The 26,342-nt window shown below is 35.8% G+C and overlaps 1 protein-coding gene across 14 annotated transcripts in view; it reads right to left on the reverse strand.

Annotated features, from left to right (window-relative positions):
• Positions 1 to 26,342, reverse strand: part of CASK (calcium/calmodulin dependent serine protein kinase) — a 515,778-nt gene that overhangs the window by 331,531 nt on the left and 157,905 nt on the right. For 8 of the 14 annotated variants that reach the window (XM_049767194.1, XM_049767195.1, XM_049767192.1 and 5 more), the window contains exon 2: positions 13,648 to 13,760. In XM_049767194.1, the coding sequence (XP_049623151.1) occupies positions 13,648 to 13,760 (113 nt within the window). Of the gene's footprint in view, positions 1 to 13,629; positions 13,761 to 26,342 lie in introns of all 14 variants that reach the window. The other 6 variants (XM_049767185.1, XM_049767187.1, XM_049767189.1 and 3 more) reach the window with 1 other exon arrangement.

Raw genomic sequence — 26,342 nt, forward strand, 5'->3', positions numbered from 1 at the left:
TTTGCGGTGGGGAGATGAGAACAAGGGCCAACAGAACATGAATCAGCAGGAGTGTTGGTTGTAGTTTCTTGCCAGGGGACAAGATGTTGGGCTGAGTGGGTGTCCCTTAGCTTGGGAGCTGGGTGATGTTTCCACCCCGCAAAAGGGTATCCCGAAAATACAATGAGGAAGTCAATATTCCCTTTATAAGTTTAAGACCGTTATAATACTACCTCTTAACCTGTTTATCCCCAAATGCAAAATAGCCTCCTACATCACTTTGATCCATTAATCACCTTTTTATAACTCATTTTTATTTTTCTTTATATATATATATATATATATATATATATTATTTTTGTTTTCTTCTCTCCCTTAACTTCATCTGTTTTGGTTTTGCTTGGCACAAAAACCTACAAGAAAAAGTCTTGCCTGGGATAAAAGCTCAAGTCAAAACCAGGGAGAAAAGATGAAGAAGCCACCAAATGCACCAGAAATATAATATAGCATTACTTTTTTTTGCAAAGGCACACTAGAAAAGGGGAAATTTTACATTAAGAAACAAGCTCATATCTACTAGGGATAAGAACTCATACATTTTACAATACAAGGGCACCTCCCACCTTGAACATATGTCATGTGGTCCCAACTTGGACTCCTTGTGATTAGACTGACCATCCAACTCCAAACCCTAGATCTCAGACATAGAACTGACACAGTTCTCTGCAACAGCTCTAGGTACTAAACTCCCTCTGAAGTATTCTTTTTTTTATTTAAACACCTTGATTACATACATGATTGTGTTTGGGTTTCAGACATGTAAAGAACACTGCCCTGACACCAACATGCGCCAGTTTTGTTATAACATCCTGACAATGAGGAAATGGCAACAACTTGATCTAAGAGCAGCTTATCTTACCTCACTACCTAATGATAAGATGAAATCAGAAGACACATCATTCTTTTCTCTGTGCAAAAGCCAAGATCACTAACTACAGAAGACTGACTGTGACAACCATGACTGGGCAGAACGTGTACTGGGACCAATAAAAAAAACACCTAATCTAGGCTTTGGCCTACAATCTGTACAACAACCAAGAAATATAATTCTAGAGATCTGACTGAGACAACTGCAACCGAGCAGAACTTATGGAAACATAATGAAAGACTCTATTGTAGGCTTCGTCCTAGGATTGGTGCAAAAACCAAGACCACCAACTACAGAAGACTGATTAAAACAACAGTGACAGAACAGAACTTCTAGAATCGGAAAGACTCCACAGTAGGTTTCATCCTATGGCCTATGAAGATACTAAGATCTCTAGTTACAGAGGCCTGAGTTAATCATCCAGGACTGAGCGAAAGTTTCCAGACACCACAAAAGGACCTAGGGGAGAATAAAAGAATATGTACAGAGCCTGTAGTTATCCCCATGACAATATACTTGAAGGGCGGAGAAACCCTGCACTTCTTAGGCTAAGGGAATTCCCTTTCTAATCTCCCCAATATTTATTGTGCCTATGTAAAAAAAAGCACAAATTAATTTTTAAGTGTTATTGTTTTTTGTATGTTTTTAGTTTTTAGTTTTTTGCTTTTTTGTGTTCTGTTTTGCTTCTATTTTGTGGTTATTATTATTATAACTGTGGTTATTATTTGTTTTTATTGCTGTGGTGCTTTTTGGGTTATTTGTTTAATTTTGTTTTGTATTGTTATGTTTTTCTTCTTTTTTTCCCTTTCTTCTCTTATTTCAATATTTATAGCCTCTAGAAGGACTCCTCATATTTTTTGTTTGTTTGATTCACCTCCCCCATTTTTTTCTTTCTTTCCTTCAAACAGAACCACATAACTTGAAGCCTCTTGTTCTTCTGACTAACAAATTGAGGGGTAAATAATGGACAGTACCAAAATCAAACAGTTGTCTGAACATTGAGTAGAAATAAAAAATGATCAGACTTAGGTACCAAATCCAAAGCCAATGACAACAGAATAGATGCCCAATCTACAACAAGCTAGACACAGAGGGGACTACTCATACTAGCAGCCTGGGGGGCAAAGGAGGGGGATATGGGATGCATGCTAGGAACAGGGGTAAAGGGAGGACAACATTGGTGGTGGGAATGCCCCTGATTCAATGTCACTATGTACCTAAAATACTACTATGAAAGATTTGTAATCCACTTTGGTCAAAATAAAAAACTATTAAAAGGGGAAAAATTGTGAGTAATGTAGCCATTTGTGGATGACTGTGTAGATCATGCATTTCCCCCAAGTACTGTATTTAAAGTTGGGGTAAACCTATAAACATGAAAATCAATGCCATCTTTCCTGTAGTAAACCTTTTTATTTTTTAAAATGCAGTGGTATTCAAAAAATAATGGCAATCTCATTTAAATTCAAATGGCTAGTGGATATCATTATACCAAAACAATATCTGATGAAGCAAATCAAATATTGAACCCATGTAACATTCATAAATTATATAATGTATATTATAATTTGGGTAGATATATAACAGGTGATAATATTTGGCACAAATTTTAAAAACAAGCTAACATTTTCAATGTGACTAGAAGATCATTTGACCATGTATCTTACTAAAATTTTCATTAAAGATATTGACTAAAAAATGCAGTGGTATTAAACTAAACCCTGAAATTATCTTTCTTAAATTTTTTAATTTAATCATCATGGTGGTGTTTCTCCACTTTTTAATTTAAACACCACGGTTAAAAGGTTATTTGTAAAACATTTTTTCACAAATAAACTTGCTCATAATTGAGTTACAGTCATACAATGTATAACAACCTTCACCAGTGCCCATTTCCCACTACCAATGTCAATATTTTCTCTCTCACCCTCCCTGAAGTCCTCAACTCTCCCATCCACCGTCTCCTGCCTGTCTCTGGGTGAAGGCATTTTCTCTATCAGATCTCCATCTAACACCATGCAGAAAGCTCAAATGAAAATGGATTAAATACCTTGTTATCAGACCTGAAACCATAAGGTATATAGAGAGAATATAGGCAAAGCACTCCATGACATTGCAACTAAAGTCACCTTCAAGGAGGAAACAACACTGTCCAAACAAGTGGTAGTAGACATAAATAAATGGAATTACATTAAATTGAGAAGCTTCTGTACCTCAAAGAAAACAGTGACAATATAAAAACCACCCATCAAATGGGTGAAACTATTTACTACCAATCAGGTAAATTGCTATTATCTAAGATATATAAGATACTGACAGAACTTAACAAGAATTGGGGCTGGAGAGATGGCATGGAGGTGGGCGTTTGCCTTGCATGCAGAAGGTTGGTGGTTGGAATCCCGGCATCCCATATGGTCCCCTGAGCCTACCAGAAGCTATTTCTGAGCATAGAGCCAGGAGCTCTACCTGAGCACTGCCAGGTGTGACCCAAAAACCAAAAACAAAAAAAAAAAATGTTACCATATTTTCTGGCGTATAGGACGACTTTTGAAACAAAAAAAAAAGTCAATCAAAAATTGGGGGTCGTCTTATACGCCGCGTATATCCCGAAAAATGTTTCAATATGCTGCTAAACGAAACAAAACATAATCAGGCCACAGAGTTTCCAAATCTCTTTCTTGGTGGCTTCCAAACAGTACTCAGGAGATCTGCGGGCCACTTCTGGCAAAACCCAGCTAACCGTGTTGGTGGTTCAGTGCTAGGGTCTGAGGATGGGGTGTTGTTTGGTTCATGTAGTGGGGGAGATTAACTGACGCCACCAGGGAATTGCCAGAAAAGGTGCCTATGATAAGGGACCAATCACTGCAAGGCTGCTCGAACTGCCTCTCTAAGCCTATCCAAGCAGGCTTTTTATGAATGCAAATTAGACAATGTTTTGGACCCAAATCTACACTGTAAAAAGCCTTCTCAGATTGGCCAGAGTCAGAGAGGAAGTCTATTACAGTATAACCTTTGAACCTTTGATTGCTGTGATTGGCTCACTGTGGTACATACAGTTGCAGCACAGGAATGTTCTGTCTAATACAGCAAATATAGGCCTAATCCTATGTTTTAACTGCAAAATTAGGGGTCGTCTTATATGCCGGAAAATATGGTAACAAGAATAAAAAAATCTAACCTCATTAAAATAGGCAGAAGAAATGATCAGACATTTCGTCGAAGAACTACAAATGTCCAAAAGGCACATAAAATATGCCCCACATCACTACTACTCAGGGAGATGTAAATAAAAACCACACTGTGGTATCATCTCACACCTCAGAGAATGGCACACATCACAAGAAGAGCCATCAGTGTTGGTGAGGATGTGGGGAAAAAGGAACTCTCATTCACTGCTGGTGAGAATGCCATCTAGGTCAGCCTTTCTGGAAAATAAGGATATTCCTCAAAAAAAAAAACCTGGATATTCAGCTCCCTTATGATCCAATAATACTGCACCTAGGAATATATCCTAAGAACACAAAAATGCAATACATAATGAAATACTATACAACTATTAGGTAAAATGGTATCATGAAACTTGCCTATACATGGATGGATATGGAGACTATTATTATGCTGAGTGAATTAAGTCAGAGGGAGATAGACATAGAATAGCTTCACTCATCTGTGGGATTTAAGAAAAATAAAAGACAGTATGGTTATAATATCCAGAGACAACAAAGATGAGGACCACAAAAACCAGCCCATGATATGACGTTTACCACAAAGAGTGGTGACCACAGTTAGAGAAATAACTACACTAATAACTATCAGGACAATGATAGTAAGAGAAATAGAATGCCTGTCTCAGAGACAGGCAGGGGGTAGGGGAGAATGGAAATGTGGGACACGGGTGGCAGTGTTTGTAATCATGGTGATTAAATACAGCCGGGCATGGTGGCGCGCACCTGTAGTCCCAGCTACTCGGGAGGCTGAGGCTGAAGGATCACTTGAGTCCAGGAGTTCTACAGTGTGCTATGCTAATCGGGTATCCGCACTAAGTTCGGCATCAATATGGTGACCCCGCCCCGGAGCGGGGGACCACCAGGTTGCCTAAGGAGGAGAGAACCGGCCCAGGTTGGAAACGGAGCAGGTTAAAGCTCCCATGCTGATCAGTAGTGGGATCGGGCTTGTGAATAGCCACCACACTCCAGCCTGGGCAACATAGCGAGACCCTGTCTCTTAAAAAAAGGAAAAATGGGGGCCAGAGAGATACCATGGAGGTAAGGCATTTGCCTTTCATGCAGAAGGTCATTGGTTCATATCCCGGCATCCCATATGCTCCCCCCGTGCCTGACAGGAGTGATTTCTGAGCGTGGAGCCAGGAGTAACCCCTGAGCATTGCCGAGTGTGACCCAAAAACAAAAACCAAAATAAATAAATAAATAAACAAACAAACTTATGGACTCATTTTTAAGGTAGGCATATAGAGCCATAACTTACCCCATGTCACCAGTACAACTATTTCAAAGAGATTAGTTTTTCACTATTGAATAATCTTGACACCAATGCTGAAAAAAATCACTTGGCTATCAATTTATAACTTAATAGTAGACTCTTCTTTTCAACTGGTGAAAACAGAAGAAAAAATTAAAAAAATTAAAAAAGGTGAAAAAATAGTAGACTCTTAATTCAATTTCATTCATCTATTATGAGCTCCGGAGCTACTCCAATTCACTGCTTGGGGGACCACACAATGGTAGGGGACTTTTATGATACCAGACCTCCTGCGTGCAAAACCTTTACTATGGCCATCATACATTAATATATATGACCATTTTTATGTCATTATCACACTATGTGTGTTCATATACCTTTGAAGAAAATACTAAAATCCATACAGGAGTCTTCAAATTTTGCCTTTGGTTCCAAGATAATTATGATAATTTGTCTTCTCTTGCCTTTTGTTTTGGGGGGCCACACACAGTGACGCTCGGGTTACTCCTGGCTATGTACTCAGAAATTGTTCCTGGCTTGGGAGACCATAATGGGATGCTGGGGATTGAGTCTAAGTTTGTCCTGGGTCAGCTGCATGCAATGCAAATGCCCTACGGCTGCGCTATCAATCTGGCCCCTTCTCTTGCCTTTTTTAGTGAATTTTATACTCAGTTTGTTAATTTAAACAAAAATTATGGTAAATTTTTTTGTTTGTTTTTTTGGGCCACACCCGGCGGTGCTCAGGGGTTACTCCTGGCTGTCTGCTCAGAAGTAGCTCCTGGCAGGCACGGGGGACCATATGGGACACCGGGATTCGAACCAACCACCTTAGGTCCTGGATCAGCTGCTTGCAAGGCAAACACCGCTGTGCAATCTCCCCGGGCCCCTATGGTAAATATTTTAATAGGGTTTATACTGAATGCGTAAATAAATTTTGATAAGTATTTTATCATGCAAAACATGAGCTTACTGCCTTGAGCCATCATTCCTTTTATTTCTTCTCTTTTTTCTGTTCATCAGACTAAAGGCTACTCAAAATTATTTCCAATTTTATTCTATTTATCTTCCAATCCGTGTTCTTTTTTTCCCTTTTCAATTCAGCTTTTTCTGTTTTCATGGTCACTGATTTGAATTTTTTTTCTTTTTCAGCATAAGGTATTTACAATATTACATCCTTCGTTGCATCTAACAAATGCTGGTATGTTGTGATTTTGTTTTAAGTTATGTCCTAATTTCAGTATGTTCTAATTTCCTTTCAAATTTCCTCTTTGACCTACTCACTAATAAGTAGTGTGTGGATTACTTTCCTCTTATTTGTGATTTGCCCAAATTCCATTCTTTTGTTTTTAATTTCATTCCATTGTGGTCAGAGAACATATTTTCATGAGTTCTATCTTTTTAAATATAATGAGACATCCTTGTCAGACTAATATTCAATCTATCTGCATAATGTTATGTGCACTTGAGAAAAATGTATGTTCTTTTATTGTTGAATTGATATTTTAATATTTTATAGGTATTTGTTATGTCTAGTTCATTTATAGTTTTGTTTGGGTTTTCTCTTTCATGGTGCATAATATTTCTAGTTCACTCTTTCCAAAGTGGGCAATACTTGGGTGTGGTGTAATTACACATCGTGGTAGCAGCCTCAGGTATAATTGGAGGGGTGCTTTCCGTTTGCTCATCAAAGAAGGCAGATTTCCAGAAGAGCATTCTGATTTTATTTTCTGAAAAGGGGGAGGTAAGCCAAACAAATCTGAGGACCCTTGGTCAAATTGCATCCATAACTAAAAGTTAGGTATTAAAGTCTACAACTATTATTGTTGAATTGAATTTTTCCCCCCAACTCAACCTGTTTTAATATCATCTATTTTATTTTGGTCCACCATTTTTGGTCATTGTAATTGTAATTGCAATTGTTATAATTCTTTATGAATAGGCTATTTTATTACTTAACATACTTCAGCAATAATTTGTTTTGAACTCCAATTAATCTGATATAAGCTTCTCAAGATTTCTTTGGTTAGCATACATATTTTTTGTTTGTTTGTTCTTTGGTTTTTGGGCCACACCCAGTGGTGCTCAGGTGTTATTCTGGCTATTTGCTCAGAAATAGCAACTGGAAGGCATGGGGGCCCATATGGGATGCCGGGATTCGAACCAACCACCTTAGGTCCTGGATCAGCTGCTTACAAGGCAAATGCCGCTGTGCTATCTCTCCAGCCCCAGCATACATATTTTTTATATCTCCTTTTTTTTTGCCCACTTGTGTTTTGAAATCTAAGGTAGGTCTTTGAATAGACAGTGTACATTTGGATCATATTTTTCATTTGTTCTGCCAATTTCTTAATTGAAATGTTATATTCATCTATCTAAATTTATTGCAGTTTAGGAAACATGCTTAAATAGTATTAACATTGATGCTTCTGGTATATAATATCTTTAAAAGTTTTTTTTTTATTTTACACACTGTGATTTATAGTAATGTCAATGATTGGGTTGCATGGATCCAATGTTCTAATGCTCCAACAGACCATTATACTGTCTGCTTTCCTCCTGTCTCCATGTCCTCCTCAAGCTACCCCTATATTCTAATATACAAGGTAGAACTTTTGATTCAAAATCTGGGTTTTTTTGTTGTTGTATTCCTGTATTTCTCCATTACTGTTTTCTTTTCTCTTATATACATATACATACACACATATAGAGAAAACAGGCCAAGGTGATAATACACTTGCTTTATACATGGCCAACACTTGTTAGAGCCTAGCAACATATAAGGTCTTCCAAGCCCCATCAGGAGTGACCCCTGAGTACAGAACCAGGAGTAAGCCCTTTGCATAACTAGAAGTGACCCTCTCAAATTATTGGTAGACAATATTTTCTTTCATCATTTTTTTTGTTTTGGGTGTTATTTTTGGCAGTGCACAGGGAAATATGTGGTGCCAGGAATTGAAACTGTAGTTCTGGAATGGAAAGCATGTACTCCAGTCCTTTGAGTGATCTCTTTGGACCCTCTTTGACCATTTTGAAGATTAACCAATTGCCTTTCTTGGTCACCATGGTTTCAAATGACTAACCTACTGTTCATCTTATTAAAGATTCCTTATACATGAAAGTGCTTCTTGCTTAGTCTACTTCCCTTGTCTACTGCTAGCAACAGTTTTGTTATGTACCTTTGGAAGTACACTATATGAGCTTGTGAAACCTTGCAGATGTGTCAGTTTCTGTATATCTTTAGATTTGGGAAACTTGGGGACATTTTTCAACTGTTCATTCTCTTCTGGTATCCTACTATGCCTATGTATATACTGATTTGCACAATGAAATTTGTAAGATTAAGGGGTTATGCTTGTTTTCCTATTTCTCAATATAAATAATCTGAGTGGATCTATCTATAGTAAAGTCTGCCAATTCATTTTTTGTTGTTGGCTTAAACCTGCTGATGAATCCTTCTAATGAAATTTTCATTTTAGTCATTATACTTTTCAGCTCCAGAACATTCACTGATTCTCTTTGTAATGTGTTAGCTTTAGTGATAGTTTTTATTTGACAAGCTATCAAGTTCAGCTTCAGATGTTTAGTCATGGTTTCTTTATTTCTTTGAACATATTTAAAATAGCTGATTTAAACTTTATTACCAGTGAGCCCAACATCTGTTTTTTCTCCCTTGTGTATGAATCATACTTTCTTCTTTTTTCATTTCTCTCATTTACTTGTTTAAGAAAAAAATTTTAAAGTAATGGTCAACTCTGGAAAGTTTCCTTTTTGATTTGATTTATTTTTAATAAAATATTTCTTTTTAATATTTTAATATTTTATTATTTATTGACTTAGTTCATGTTTGCTTGTTTAGTGAGCTTTTTATAACTAATTTTGAAAAATATACATTTTGAATTTAAATATAGTTATATATCACTGTAAACCTCTATATTTTGCAGTATAGTTAATAAGTGGATTGACTGGCTTAGATTTTGCACAGGGTCTGTGTATGTATGCTGGGGCATATCTTGAATACTCAATCAGGGGGTGACAACTGTCTTAGCATTCCTTAGCTGCTTGCAGAGACTGAAAGTTGTACAGGGTAGAAAGCCTTTTCAGACCTTTCTTGAACATGTGGACTATTCTGCACATGTGTAAAGCCTTTATTACCACAGAAAGTAGAGTTCCAGAGTTAGACATCTATTTCATTCTTAAGCTTTCCTTTTTAAACTATTAGTGCAGTCTCCTTCAACCCCACCTACAACAGTTCATCTACAGTCTCATTCTACTGTGAAGTTAAACAACTGACACTAGAGATTTCATCAAATAGCTCTGAAAAATATTTTTGCAGTGGGTTATCTCCAAGACAGGTCAAATAAAGTTTAGCTTTCAAAGCGGGATCTTTTAGGAAACGACTAGACCAATGAAATAGTGACAATTTTCTGGGCTTTGAAGGAGCTCCATGCTGCTCTGTCCGTGCTGTTTTTAATCATGACTGTGAATTATTTGTTTTTAAGATTTCTGTGCAACTGAAGAGAGGGGCATGGGAAGGGGGCAGGTTAAAGTTCTATAAAGCTCAGTGATCTAGTGTAGAATTAGCGGGTTTTCCTTACCATCTTGTGTAGCTGTGAGCCTTTGATTAAATTTCAATGTTCTGAAAAAGCTGATTATTACCAGTTGTTTTGCCATTTTTCTTCTTGTTTTATGACAGTTAAGAATTATTGGCCAGAAAGATATTTCAATGGGCTGCGAGCAAATATTTTGCATGTGGAAACCTCAGGTTCAATTCCTACCATTGCTCAGTCCCCTGAACTTTTCAATAGCTTCTGTTAAGCATAGAGCCTCCAAGCACCACCATACACAGATCTCTCCAAAAACAAACAAATCCTGCTCAAAAGCTTTAATTCTTCAGTTTCACTGAAATCACTCAGTATCTGATACTGGGACTTTTGAATGAGACATTTTCCAAAATAGAGCATACAACAATATGGCCTACATTCTTTCTAGAAGATGGGTCTGGAGAGATAGCACAGTGGTAGGACGTTTGCCCTGCAACGACCAAGCCAAGACCAAAGGTGGTTCGAATTCTGGCATCCATATGGTCCCCTGTGCCTGCCAGGAGCAATTTCTGAGCAATGAGCAATGATAGCCAGGAGTAAAACCCTAAAAAGTAGCCGGGTGTGCCCACTCCCAAAAGTAGAAAATAATAATATTCCAAAATATATACTGCCATTTTGGAACCTTTGAGATTAAATCATAATTTGAATGCTTACAAGATCCTTAAAACCTTATAATTCAGCTTTTAACTCTATACATCTTACATCTCTTAATTTTTCTTCAATGAATACAATTGTATTCTTAGAATGTCATTTTAACTAGTGATTTGACATAATAAAAAACAAAATATATATTAATTAAAAATATAAAATAATAATTTTATTAATGAAAATTGTGTATAAGTATAAAAAATAAATTCCTGGCCTACACAGAAGTAATATCTTAATAGTAATATAGCTTCCATTTAATAGAAATGTCATCTTATATACCTTTACACCAACTTCACTTTTCAAACATATGACCAAAAAAATTTCAAACCACTGAGAAATATGCTTTTCTTGAAATCTAATAAAAAACACACACTTTCTTCCATAAAAAAATGAACATGTGTACCCATAATTCTACTTATAAGTTAAGGCTTTCTTGAATACACTGAAGAATGAAAAACGTTGTTTTGAACAAATTTTATTATTTTAATGAGAAAAATAGAAAAGCTTAAAATAATTCTAGTGTCTCATCTTCAGTGTGAAAATCAGAATTTAAAATAGTAAAACACGTATAGGCGATCTAAATTTTGTTTAAAAGCTAAAGGGTTCTTGACTCTACAGATTAGAAAGTTTTATTAATCAAAATTTATTATTGTAATGAGAAAAGTAGAAAATATATTCAAGTAATTACAGTATCTCACATTTAATGCGAAAATTAGAATTGTATTTTTTTTGTTTTGTTTTTGGGTCACACCCAGCAGCGCTCAGGAGTTACTTCTGGCTCTACACTCAGAAATTGCTCCTGGCAGGCTCAAGGGACCATATGGGATGCCAGGATTCAAACCACCATCCTTCTGCATGAAAGGCAAATGCTCTACCTCCATGCTATCTCTCCGGCCCAAAATTAGAATTGAAAATAAGAAAACATGTATAGGTTGTCTCAAATTAATAAATACATTTAACTTGAAAATTAATTCTAAAATTACTTAATTTGAATTTTTACACTTTTTTGGTAAACAGTTTTAGAAATGATGGTTAGACACTGTTCACTTGTAAGCTCCCTTAAGGGTACGTGATCTTTTTATCTTATGTTTTATCATAATGACCTAGACAAATAAACATCATTTTAGGTTCCCAAGTAACCCTTTATAAAATCTATTTTATTCAATGATTCACACAAATACAAACACATTATGAAAAAATAATGATGTAATAAAAATAAAATAAATTGGGGGTGTTGGATAAAATATAAGTCAGAAAAAATAATAAAATAGAAAAGAATATTAAAAATAATAAGTTTGATATCTGATTCCTTAAAATGGGTCAGCCTTGGTCTAGGTCTAGGTTTACAGCTCCAGGAATTCCTTCAACAATTCATAATAAATAATCTTAGCCAAATGAGAAAGCGAAAGTCTTCCTGCAAAAGTTGTCTTTAGCCTGGAGAGATTTAGAATTAAATATACTGAAGAACTAAATAAAAATAATACAAATAAAAGAGTAATTTGTTTAAATGTTCATTTAAAACTGTAATTTCATTAGCTTTATAAACATCAAAACATAAGATATTCCAATAATATATATTTAGTAAAATAGGTTTATATATAATTGTACCTGTACTTTAGGAACTTTATTATTTGACAAGTGAATTACAGTGAGTCAAATATAGCTTATTAAACTTAAATGTAGCTGGAAGTATTTGAGAGACATAATTTAGTTGTAAAATTCAGTAAGAAGTAAATTTTATTTTTTTCTAAATTTATAAACAACTTGCATTCAAAGTCCTTGTAGATATTTCAAAATCTAAAACCATAGATATAAAACTTCTACATATTATATAAATTTTTATGATTAAAAAACAGTGATTCTTGGAGCCGGAGAGATAGCATGGAGGTAAGGTGATTGCCTTGCATGCAGAAGGTCAGTGGTTCAAATCCCGGCATCCCATATGGTCCCTTGAGCCTGCCAGGAGCAATTTCTAAGCACAGAGCCAGGTGTAACCCCTGAGCACTGCCGGTTTTAATCCAAAAACCAAAAACCACACACACAAAGAAAAGAACAGTGATTCTTTGTGAGTAGCAACTTATAAGCATCTTCTATAATTAGTATACAGTTAATAACAATTTAAAGGTTATGAAATAATTTAAAAGTTATGATCATGAAAACAACCTGTTAATGTAGACTAATTCAGAGTTAATAACTATAGACATCCACTTTCCAAATTAAGGTAAGAGGACCAATTACAAAGAAACTACTCTGGGTTAGCATTTTCGATTTAAAATATCAACTACATTCCTCTTGGTAATAAAAAGGAAAGAACTAAAAAATAAATATTTTCCAGACTATAAAAAATTTGAAAGTTTGAAGGCAAAGAAAAAAAAATGAATCATTTGTACCAGTTGAAATATGAGTATACGCGAATTGTGGTTTCAGAAAACTATGAATAAATAATGAAAATAAATTTAAATGAGTATATATTCTTTATTTGAACATATATGATTATCCATTTATTGAAACAAAATTTAAGTTCTCTAAAACTTAATAGTATTATTTTTCAAATTTCTACATATATATGAAATGTATAGTATATCAAAGATGGTCTTTCATTTCTAATTGCTCGTAATTTTAAAGTTCTAAATTAAAGAACTGGAAATTCATTTTAATTACTTATGAAGCTGTTATCACATCTTTGTGATTATATCTCTCTTTCCAACCCACATAATATACCACAGAATTCAAAATTAAATCCTTAGGAGTATGTCCAGATTCCACTGTATGCTTGGCAAAAAATTGGCATAGAGCTAGATGTCTTTATTACTCTCTGAACTGACCTACTTTTCAAATACTACAGTCTAGAACTGTGGCAGATTAAATTGTGACTGAAACTGTCTCCTCCCACTTCCCACTATATCATACATTTTATTTCCCCCACCCCCAGATGAAGGTTAGGTTGGTAAATGGAAATCGAGATGAAATAAAGCCAGACATCAAATAACTTACTTGAAATCCATCTCTTACCTTCTGTACTTAACCCTGGACTTGATGTGAACTTGGCTACATCAACAATTTTTACAGCAAATTGCTGGCCAGTTTCTCTGTTGATACATCGTCGTACAACACTGAAGGGACCCCTACAAAAAAATAAATTCAACTTAATTCATTGATTATCTTAAGTTTCTTATTTCTTTTAACATGCTGTTGATATTTCATGTGTGCTATAGCTATAATTCTGAAAATAAAACTAAAGCCTTATCACTTTTATATATTTTTATAATTTAGAGATAACTCTCAATTTAGGCATTTAATCAGAGAAAAAGAAAACATGTAATCTGAAATCATTTTGTATGTTTTGGGGCTACCCTCTACTATGTGCAGGCCTTATTCCTGACTCTGCACTCAGTGCTCACTCCTGGAGTATCTTAGGAAAGCATATGTGGTACCAGGGGATTGAAGCTGGTTGGGTGCATGCAAGGCAAGCTCTCTGGCCTTTGAAATTACTTTTTTTAAATTATCAGTAGCATCCTTATATACAACGCAAATAATCATAATAGTTTACACATTTTTTTTTTTGCTTTTTGGGTCACACCTGGTGATGCTCAGGGGTTACTCCTGGCTATGTGCTTAGAAATCGCTCCTGGCTAGGGGGACCGTATGGGACGCCAGGGATCGAAACAAGGTATGTCCTGGATCTGCATCGTTCATCATGCAAGGCGAATGCCCTACTACTATGCTATCGCTCTGGTCCCAGTTTATACAGAGTTTAAATAAAAACACTATACTGTTTTTGTTTGTTTGTTTGTTTTGGTTTTTGGGCCACACCCGGCGGTGCTCAGGGGTTACTCCTGGCTATCTAAATAAAAACACTATATTGTTGTTTTTTTTTGTTTTGTTTTTGTTTTTTTTATATTGTTAAGATTTTAGTTTTTGAACAAGAAACTTCAATCATATCATTTATCATATAAGTCCTACAGAGTTTATTTCAAATCTCTCTCAAACCTGTCTACTTCTTCCTGTGCCTCACTTGCTAGCTAGGATTATTTGCCATCAGCATTACTGAAAATACTATTTTCTCATTTATTATCTAATAGTGCTCAGAAGCTCCTCCAAGGTTTGTGTCACCCAGTGGCATGCAAGCAACCATGTATTGATGTTAGGGATAGAGGTGAGGGCTTTCCACACATACTCAGCCTTTTCAGCTATTGCTCCAGTTCCACTTGCATATTTTTCCCAATAAAAATTCAGTATTTCCTGTGCTAAATGACCAGGTAAACAAGGCATATGCTGCAAATATATATATAGCTAAAAATGTAAAGTATTCTATTAAAAAGTCATAAATAATATAAAACATATCTATTTTTCAAAAAAATCTGAATAAAAGACAGATGTTCCATAAACAGAAGTTTTAGCCTTCAACAAATTTTTGGGTTGGAGCAATAGCACGGTAGGTAGAAAAATCGCCTTGTTTATGTTATCCTATGCATGATTTTCTACCTTCTATGTGGTCCCCTGCAAGGAGTAATTCCTGAGTACAGAGCCAGGAGTAACCTTGGAGTATCCTAGCTGTGTCCCAAACAATTTCTTTGATCTCAACTGACATCACAATTAAATTCTTCAAGCTACCTCTAAATTAGAATCATTTTAAGTGCCAAAGGAAAGGAAATACTTTCTACCAGCAGTAACACAGGACAACTCATTTCATTACTCAGTCCTAGTATAAATTATTGGCCTCTCCTAGAAGTCTGATAGTTAATTTATGACAAAGATGCCAAGAGACTAAAACAGGAAAACTCTCTTCTACAAATGAGCCTGTGAAAATTAGATACCATATGTAACAGAATAAAATGACATCATAATGCCCTACCCCTGTACAAAAGTTAACTCAAAATGGATTAAAGAGTTCAATATTAGAACCAACTCCATAAAGTACATCAAATAAAATATGAACAAAACACTCCATAGTGGCTTCAGAGGTAACTTCAACAATTCTAAACCATCAGTAGGGGAAAGAAAAGTAAAATTAGATAAATGGGATTATATTTAACTATAAAGCTTTTATATATCAAAGGAGAACATTATTAAAATGAAATTACATCCTACTGAATGGGAGAAATATTCATACACTATACATCTGTAAAGGATTACTATCCACGATCTATATAGCATGTTAAAAATCCAAGAACCAAACATTAGAATATGGGGAGAAGAGTTGAATAGACATTTCCGAGAAAAATATACATAAAGAGCAAACCAGAATATGAAAAAATCATCACCAACTACAAGGGGAACACAAATGAAAATGGCAATAAGAGAACACCTCACACCTATGACAATGGCCTGTATCAATAGAGCCAAAACAGTTGCTGGTGTGGTAAAAAGGAACACTCATTCATCACTATTGGCAGAAAGGTAAACTGGTCTAGTTTCTATGGAAAAAAGTGAAAATATCTGAAAAAAAATTTGTAAAGATTTACCAAAGGATCCAACAAGTCTGCTCCTAGGTATATATCCAAAGAATATCAAAATTTATACTAATTTATAAAGGCATGTGCATGCCTACATGAACAGCAGTGCATTTATAATAGCCAAGATCTGGAAAAAAAAACTAACAGCCCAAAGAAAACCTATTGGATACAGGCCCAGGTAGAAGCTGCCGATTTGCTATCAGTAGACCCTTTCTCACATCTGTCTTTACTGTGGACTGTTGCTTACTACCAGATAGGATTTTTGAGAGAGCATGGAATTAAGGACATTCCGTGATCCGTGATTGCTGTGAGCCATTCTTCAGACTCCACAAGACCACATCACAGGCTATAGCTGTGCTCTGGATTTTATACCCACCCTACCCTGACTATTTAAAAAGACTTAAAGGGAATATGTATATTTCCATCGTATTCCTTTAGATGTAGTTCCTTAATAGGTGTAATTCTTATTGTGTATTTCTTATGTTGATGTAGTTTCCCCCTGCCCCCCCCCATTTTTATTTGTTTACTAGGCAATTCGAGAACGTAAGTTTTCTTGGGTTCTAAGTTCATGTTAGAACCAGGTTATAGGAATTTTTTTAGCTTGTTTTTAAATCCCATATGCACCAGTAGTATCATGTGGCATTATTCCTTTTCGTATAGGCATACTGATACAGGGATTCTTATCTAAGAGGGATAGGAACTCATATATTTTATTTTGCAGGGAGGCCTTTTACCCTGAAAATTTGTCGTAGTAACTTACCATATATACTCGAGTATAAGCGGAGTTTTTCTGGCAAAAATTTAGTGCTTATACTCAGGTCATAAAGTAGACATAGTCTACTGTAGTCTTCAGCCATCTGCGAGAGGGGGCGGTACTTCAGCTTAGTCTACAAGTCACAGCTGAGCTGAAGAGGTAGGTGGCTGAACTGAACTGTATGCCACTGAACTATTTAACCCACAATATTCTGCACTTTGTATGAGACCGACAGCAGTGATGATAATATCTGCAAACTCAGTGATGTCACATCACTCATATCAGATACAGCTAAAGCTCTGTTTGGACATACAGATGAGGAGAAGGAGGAATCCAGTTTTGAAGGATTTTAATCTTTGTGATTTAGCTTGATTACCTGTTAAGCTATGGTTTTCTGTACTTTAAAGTTTTAAAGTTATTATTGCTACCTTATAGTTTTTCTTTAGCAATAAATATTGAAAAACATTTAACCTACTGATTCAATTATAATTGTTTTGGGTATATTTTTTATTTTTGAAATTTACCAGTGGCTGCTGCATTTTCCACCTCAGCTTATACTCGAGTTACTAAGTTTTTCCAGTTTTTCCAGTAAAATAAGGGGGGTCAGCTTATACTAGGGTCAGCTTATACTTGAGTATCTATGGTATTTTAGGCTTCAGTCTATCAGACATCGTCTATTTCATCCCCAAAGCTTGGATCTCATCTTTGGAACCAGCACAGTGTTCTGCACTAGCACCAGGAATCAAACTTCTAATGGGGAAGGCCCTATTGCTGCTGTGGCACTGACTTGCTGCAGGGTGGGTTCTTAGTATATCCTGACAACTTGGAAACAACCACAACTTGATTCCATTTCAGGGCAGGTTTCCCTGCCTCATCACCTAATGATGAGATGAAACCACAAGATGCTTTGTGACACACTGGCTGCGACATAGAATGTGCAAAAACCAAGATCTCTAATTACAGAAGCCTGACTGCAGCAACTGTGATTGAGATCTTTTCCTGGGACCATTAAGAAAGACTTTGGGGTTAGACAACTTAGTATGCCTGGAGCCTGTTGTTAGTCTTTTGGCAGGATGCTTCATGGACACTCTGTTCTTACGCCAAATATTCTTCCTTCCTATTTTCCCCAACTTTTGTTTCAACTATACAAAGCGCTGCCACCTTTTTAAATCTTTTATATAGAGGCTCCTGCTTTTTTCATAGAAGCTTGGGAAACAAATTTCTTTATTTTAATTCATATTTCTGCATTTTCTATAAAATTAAGAAGAGAGATAAAAAGAAAGGATGGAAGTCAGGGGCCAAGTAGTCTCAGATGAATTGGTGGGAATAAAAAGAACAAAACTAAATTTTGAAGCCAAAGTCAACAATAATAGAATCAAGAGAGGCAAATTATAATAATCTAAACTTAAAATGGGCCTGTTATACTGATAGGCTAGGTGCGAAGGCTGGCCATATAGAAAGCATTCTGGAAACATTGGTTGAGTGAGGTCATCACTGATGGTGGGAATGCCCTGATTCACTGCATGTCTGAAATCCAACTATAAAGGACTTTGTAAATTGCAATGATTTTAATAAAATAAAATATTTAAAAAGTAGTGGATAATGAAAATAATGTATGTATATATAGTGAAATACTTTTCGACTTTAAACTGAAATATTTTTCTGTGAGCCATGATGGAACTGGAGGGTATCATGGTAAGAAAAATAGGTCAGAAAGGGAAAGACAAATACAAGATAGTTTCACTTATATGTGGAATATGAAGAAACAAAGCAAAAGAGGACACAATATCCAATGAAAACAAACCCTTAAACTCTAACTGTACAATTGAGGTGACCAATGATGAGAAAGGTGGTTAAAAATGTCCAAGACGTCGTATTAACCTGGCACAAGTTGGTGCCAGCGTGGTATTAAGAGCTCTCCGGGGGGAGTTTGATTCCTGGTGTTGTTACATGGAACTGTGTCTGTTGGGATCTGGAGTTTGGGGTTGGACACTCACTGTCCAATCACAAGGAGTGTAAGTCAATTACCCATGACAAGTGTTCAGGGTGGGAGCTGACCCTGTATTATAAAATTTATGGGTTTTTATCTCTAGTAGATAAGAGCTTGTTACTATACATAAGATTTCTCCTTCTTTAATATGCCTATGCAAAAGGAAATGGTGTTATGTTGCTGGTACTTTGGGGGGTAAGAATGATAGGCTATACATTCTCTATGCCCTGGTTTTGACGTAAGCCTTCATCCGAAGCTAGACTTTTTCTCCTAGCCCTCCCTCTGATTTTTTCTTTCCTTTTCTTTTTTTCTTTCTTATTATTGTTGTTTTGTTGTTTTTTTTCTTGTTGATGTTGTGGTTTTTGCCATTGTTTTTTTTGTTTGTTTGTTTACCAATAGAACTACAGAACTTGAATCATCTTGTTCTGCCTCATAAATTGAGAAGGGGAAAGTGGATGATACCAGGTGCAAACAGTCACTTAAAATTTGAGTGAAAATAAAAAATGATCAGACCTAAACACCAAACCTAAAGTCAACTACAGCAGAATCAAAACCCCCTAATCTACAACAAGCTACACACAAAGGGGACCTGTTACATTAACAGTCCAGGGGACAAAGAGGGATGGTATTGGATGCATCCTGGGAACAGAGGTGGAAGGAAGACAACATGGTGGTGGAAATGGCCCTGACATTGTCACTATGTACTTTAAATATAATGTAAAAGACTTGAAATTCACATTGGTCATAATAAAAATTATAATAAAAAGAATAATATTAACTATGGGCTTTTCATAGGTAACTGTTATTATCTTGAGGAAAATTTCTTCCATGCATATTTTTCCGAGAGTTTTAATCATGAATGGATGTTGGATGTTGTCAAATGCTTTCGCTGCATCAATTGATATGATCATATGATTTTATCTTTCCTTTTACTGATGTATGATGTTGAATGATTTGCATATATTGAACCATTCTTGCATCCCCAGGATAAAACCTATTTGATCATGAAAAAAAAGTGACCATCATACTGTGGTGGTTGGGTTTCTGGCACTTTTGTAATGGATATGCAACATATAATACCCCTTAAACTTAAATATGTGTGACATTGTATAATTTATCTTAATAAAAATAGAGTAAAAATAAATAAAAATAAATTGATGGATCTCAATGCTGACCATAAAGTAAATGAACTAATATAATGATAAATGTTTATGATCAGACATTAAATACACACACCACAGTTCCTTGTGAACAACAGTTATCAAACATCAAATAATAATCTGACCTAAAATAATCCCTAAAGACAGACTTATGTTTGAATCAATCTGGAATGTAATACAACAGATTATTAACTAATTAGTAATTAGTATAGTAGATCATTTGAAGGCTACTATAACTTGAACTTGATATCAATCATACATAAGTATGCACATAAAGTATGAAATAAATACTTTTCTCTCAAAAAATATAAAAAACCTTAATTGATTTTATAAATAAAAATAGTATATCTGAATATATGAGATTAATTAGCAGATAGAGATAAGCTCTAACAATACCCATGTTTCTCATCTAGGGATAATATTGTAAGGTGAGACTAGGGAAAAATCAGTAGGAAAGTGGGTACAGAAAGGAAACAAAGTTGGAAGGGTCAATTGGGAAAAGGTTAAGAAACATTCATCTGTACTAATACACTTGTAACACTGTTTGCCTTAAAGTACGTTTGTCTTCTTTTAATCAGAAGACAAGGAAAAGAATATAAATAATACAGATTTAAAACATGGTTTAAAATCATAATGAGTTACTTGATTTTGCCATGCAATTATTAGGACATCAATTTCTCCTTAGCATCAGTTCTCTCTTCAAGCAACCTAACAAAATTAAACTGGAAGAAAAGAATGCTATTAAGTCAGAATTCTTTCAGAATTCCATACAAGCATCGTTTTAATAATCACTCAAAAGTTGTTCAAAGACTTTCATCAGTTTTACTCTCAATCAGGATGTCTTATTTGTGGTAATTTATCCTAAAAATAGCAAGTAATTTTAGAAAATGTTTAGCATATCTGGGTTTTGCCCATAAGCAGCTCTTGGGGAAACATAGTTATTTCTGTAGTTAGCTACATCTTTTTCACTACATCTTTTTATTGAAAATTTTCAAAATCTTTATGTGGGCTTATTCATGGTTAATCAAGTCTCTCTTCCTCCCTCCCTCTCTCCTCCCTCCCTTCCTCCCTCTCTCCTCCCTCCCTTCCTCCCTCCCTCCCTCCCTCTCAGATAAGGACAAAGCCAGTTTATTTCTTCACTCTACTAGGAATAGTAAAGTTAAGAAATCTAGGAAGAAGAGAATGCTGGTATCAAAATTTCCAGTTCTTAAATCTTTGAATAAAAAAATCAAATTAAGCCCCTAATCTTTTTTAATTTATAATTTAACAAAATTATAAATTTTGCTGTAAGTTATAATATATATATAAGTTATAAGTTATATTATAATAACAAAATTATAAATTTTGTTCATAACTAGTTATGAACTAGTGATGACCTAAAGTCAGGACACAAATCAAAGTATTTCAATGATTTCTATTCTTTATTGCCATTAAGAGTTAGGAAAAGTCATCCAAGTTTAGTACGCTAAGAAGACATTATACTAAAATAACACTGAAATATAGTTTTTATAATTTAATCTGACTAGACACTGAAAACTGATTAAATGTAAATTAGTAAACATATAGTTTCTATCATTTTAGTTAAACTCAACTGCATTTGTTTGGTCAATAGGTCAAAGAGGGGCAGATTATGAGAAAATCTGAGGGTATGGAGAGCAGAGAGATAAGACAATCTTACACAAGGTCAACCTGGTTCAATTCCCCCCAGCACTCACGTTGGTCCCCTGATACCCTCTAGGGGTGATCCTTGAGTGCAAAGCTAGGAGTATACCCTGAGCTCCTCAAGAAAAATATGGGTGTGTGAAATATAGGGGTATAAAATATCTTATTATTTGAATGCCAGCATAAGGTAGAGCAAAAATTCAGGAGGTCAAGGTTTTAGTCTGGTCTAGGCCTTTCTTTGATTCTTGAAATTTCATCCTTAGATCTTTAACTGTTATGTAGTCAATTTTTGAATATTAATATAGGGAGAAATATTGATAGCAATCATTAGAAACTACTGTCATTTTCAAATTTTCACTACTTCTAGACAGGATATTAGTCAACATAGAGTAAGGTAATTGATGGCATTTCAGATGTGATGATATGCATGTTAATTATTTAACTCTAAGAATATTGAATATTGATTTACTTGTGGCAGAATATTCTACTTGAGGCAGGTGTCAGCTTGCAGAATTGTTTTTCAGGCAAAAGGTCAATTAAACTATAATATTTTACAAGTGATTACTGCCATAACCTATCTAAGATTTTGAAAAGAATCTATCTGTATCTCTAAGGAGACAGAACAATCTCCTCTAGTTTTCACTTGTGTTAAGAAAGGTTAAGGCTAGGAAATAAAAAGTTCTGAGATATATATATATATCAGAAATGAGAATAGGACTCAGCAAAATTATGCTAGGATATGGTATGTTAGTTTCAAGGATCATGGGACTAATTCAGCACAATAAGTTTAATTATTTTCTTCAATTATCACTAAGAATATGCAGGATTTAAAAATATTTTAGAAGCCTGGGAGATCAAGAAAGGAGACAACATAAATGATCACATTTGAGAAACTGAAAAACGGATGGAGTAGTGATAATTGACTTAGGACTCTTGGCAAATTTGAATTGCAAAGAGAAAAATGGAGGAAACCCAGAACCAATCCCATTTATAGGACAAAATCCTCAACAAGCTCACAAACTGGGACTAAAGAGGAAGTAAAGATAGCACTGCAAGAAAGAAGGTTTGAATAAAATATATAGAGAGAAGCAGTTTTAGACCATGTCTTTCACTTCTTCCTGCCACTGGGTAACTACCCTGCCTTCATCCAAAAAGAGATTCTTTCTCCTAAGAGTATGTCTTATAGGCTTTTAGAACTAATTGGGTACACAAAGCTGTTGAGAACATAGTAGAATTACATGGTAACGAACTTATAGCTTCCGTTCCTTTCTCCTTCAACAGGCACAATGGTATTAGCCAAATATTTTCTAAATTAGTATTCACTATAAATGTCGCAACAAGGTAAAAAAGAAATTTGGGTGGGAGCAATATTTGGCCATCCCAGAAGGAAAGCTCAAAATATAATGACACATAGTTATTTAAAGTACTCAACCAAATCATCCTCTTTAGTAAGTTCCTCTTGAACTAGTTGTTTAGAATTAGTTTATCGATTTCAGTCAGTTTTCAGACTATCCACTGAATCTGCCAGTAGTAGCCCTTCACTCAGTTTTTCAATCAAAAATGAACTTAGACATTATTGAATCACTGGATAGAACCAAAGCTGCCTCTGACTGAGGAATCTGCTCTAGAAATAGACAATAAAGCTCCCAAGACATATGGAGAAGTCTCTAATTTGGAAGAGAGAGATGAAAACAAATATGCGTACCAATATAGAGGAACTGACAAGTGAAGATATCTTCAAGGGCTAGAGAGATATCCCAAAGGATGGAGTGCAGGCTGGTCATGTGAAGATCGTCGGTTCAATTCCCAACTTACATGGTCCTTTAAGAGCAACCAGAATGACCCCTGGGTTACATGAACAAAACATGGGAGAGGGGCTGGCGAGGTGGCGCCAGAGGTATGGTGTCTGCCTTGCAAGCGCTAGCCAAGGAAGGACTGCGGTTCGATCCCCCGACATCCCATATGGTCCCCACAAGCCAGGGGCAATTTCTGAGCGCTTAGCCAGGAGTAACCCCTGAGCATCAAATGGGTGTGGCCCCAAAACAAAATAAAACAAAAAAAAACATGGGAGAATCCTTTCCTCAAAAAAGAAATCTTCAATATCATTAATATCCTCAGAAAGTTGTTACAGTATTAAGAAAACTACTAAATATAATTAATAAACAATCAGAATTTTAAACACATAAAATAGATGTAACAGAGAAGCCACAGAAGTAACTGTATGGGTACAAAGGAAGACCTTGCATGCATCAAGAAAGAAGTTTATCAGTTCAGAGTGAAATTATCAAAGGTTCCACTGCTGCTGAAAAAGCTATATATATAGCTTTTGGGGCCACACCCAATGATGTGAAGTGGTTACTCCTGGCTATGCATTCAGAAATTACTCCTGGCTTGGAGGACCATATGGGATGCCGGGGGATTGAACCATGGACCTTCCTAGGTTAGTGTGTGCAAGACAAATGCCGTACCACTTGTGCCACTGCTCCAGTCCCTGCCGATTCTATTTTTAACCTAACAACAGTAAAACCAAGAGAGCTGACTACAGAGATTTAGCTTTTTGCTGACCATGGCTTATAAGATTCTTTCTCTTCTCTACTAGAAAAGCAGAGAACTGCCATTTACTACACAGCACTGCTTCACTTTGGCCTATTCTTGAGAACTGGAAGAATACTTCCAGGACAGTGATCCTGGACAGGACAGTGCAGAGTAACATGCACCTCCAGAATGAAGTCCCGATGGGCATTCAGTATCTAGTTCCACACAACAGGCCTAAGTTCTGTCTTTGATGAGTCCTATGTTCTGGAAGTTACTTGGGTCCTTGCCAATCAATATTCCAGAAGTTCCTATCTAATGGCAGAAGGTGAACAAGAGATTCAGCCCTACATTCAAGTCTATATACAACTGCAATTCTGTTGCCCTTTTCATGCAGCTAAGTTGGTGTTTTGTATCCAGTTTTATTTGGAGGACACATTCAGTGCTACACAAGACATTTCTAGCTCTGTGCTCAGAGATAACTCCTGGGGGTACTCAAGAAACCATATGTGATGTTGGGATTACAACATGGTGTAAGTTGCATGCCAGGCAAGCACCTTAGCCCCTGGCCTGTAATCAGCCATATTTTTAAACATTGAACTATATACTGTTTAGGGATTTAAACATAGGGATTAAGATGTACAAAGGAATGATGACTAACAGCCAACACTATGGTCACTGGGGGGTAGGATTATTTGTTTACATGTTCCTTCAATAAAAATTATAAAATTATAAAAAATAAATGACTTCCAAGTGTAGTGCTGAAATGCTGTCTAGCATTTCTAAGTACAAGAAGGTGGAGATGTGCAAAATGGAGAAAAGATACATAGGTTACACAAGTTCCTTTCTGGCTGTGAGTTCAATGTTGAAGAATTAACATCATTAAAATAAGTTATCTTTAAGTTGTACTGTAAACATACAATGAGACTAGAGAGATAGTATAGTGGTTAATGTATGTGCCTGGATTGATTCAGCCCTAATTTAATACCCAGCACCACATAATTTCCCCCTAAACCACCAGGAGTTTCCTTAAACACAGGGCTCCAAAGAATAACTGGGAATGGCACTAACCCATTACTTACCAAAATGGGAGGAAACAGGCATAAAGTTAGTTATTGATAGAAGAAAATGTGACTAGAGGCTTAAAATAACTTATTCTGGGGGCCGGAGAGATAGCATGGAGCTAAGGCATTTGCCTTTCATGCAGAAGGTCATCGGTTCGAATCCCGGCGTCCCATATGGTCCCCTGTGCTTGCCAGGAGCAATTTCTGAGCATGGAGCCAGGAGTAACCCCTGAGCACAGCCGGGTGAGACCCAAAAACCAAAAACAAACAAACAAACAAACAAACTTATTCTGTATTATATAAGGAGAAAGGGTCAGTATGAAAATAATTAAAAAGCATAAAGTGTGTATACACATATATATACATTTAAACATGTATTTATATTATGCAATGCAACATGATAGAAATATTTATATTAGAAGAAAGCTATTAAATACCTATTAGACTCAATAAACATTTTGTGAATGATGTACCGAAAAAGACAAACTAGGAATGAGCAAGTCACTGATTAATCTATCATTATCGGGGCCAGAGCGATGGCACAAGCAGTAAGGCATCTGTCTTGTGGGTGCTAATCTAGCAAGAACTGCAGTGCGATCCTCTGGCTTTCCATATGATCCCCCAAGCCAGGGGCAATTCTGAGTGCATAGCCAGGAGTAACCCTTAAGTGTCACTGGGTGTGGTCCAAAAACCAAAAAAAAAACCTATCATTATCATATAATTTTATATAAGTACATATAATTTTGAGAAATCGTGTTACTTCTAACTCTTTCTTTGCCTGCTAACTACATATCTATCTTCTTACTACTTAATGTTTTTAGGCACTTTAGTTTAGAAAACTGTTAATATAGGGTTTCATGCATATAACATTCTAGCACCACACCCTCCACCAGAGTGCCCACTTCCTCTACCACTATCACAGAGAAACCTCCCTCCCCAGTAAGCTTTCCACTGAAACCAGTTCTAAGTTTCTATTGTCTTTGATCTCCTGGTTGGCTGAGAAGTACAGATGTAGTTCTTGGGCCTCCTAAGCACTGCTTGTGAGTGCCCAACAGGAAAAAAAAAGTTCTAGAATGTGTATCCAGTTGT

Source organism: Suncus etruscus, chromosome X (assembly GCF_024139225.1).
Source record: "Suncus etruscus isolate mSunEtr1 chromosome X, mSunEtr1.pri.cur, whole genome shotgun sequence".
Classification (NCBI taxonomy): Eukaryota; Metazoa; Chordata; class Mammalia; order Eulipotyphla; family Soricidae; genus Suncus; species Suncus etruscus.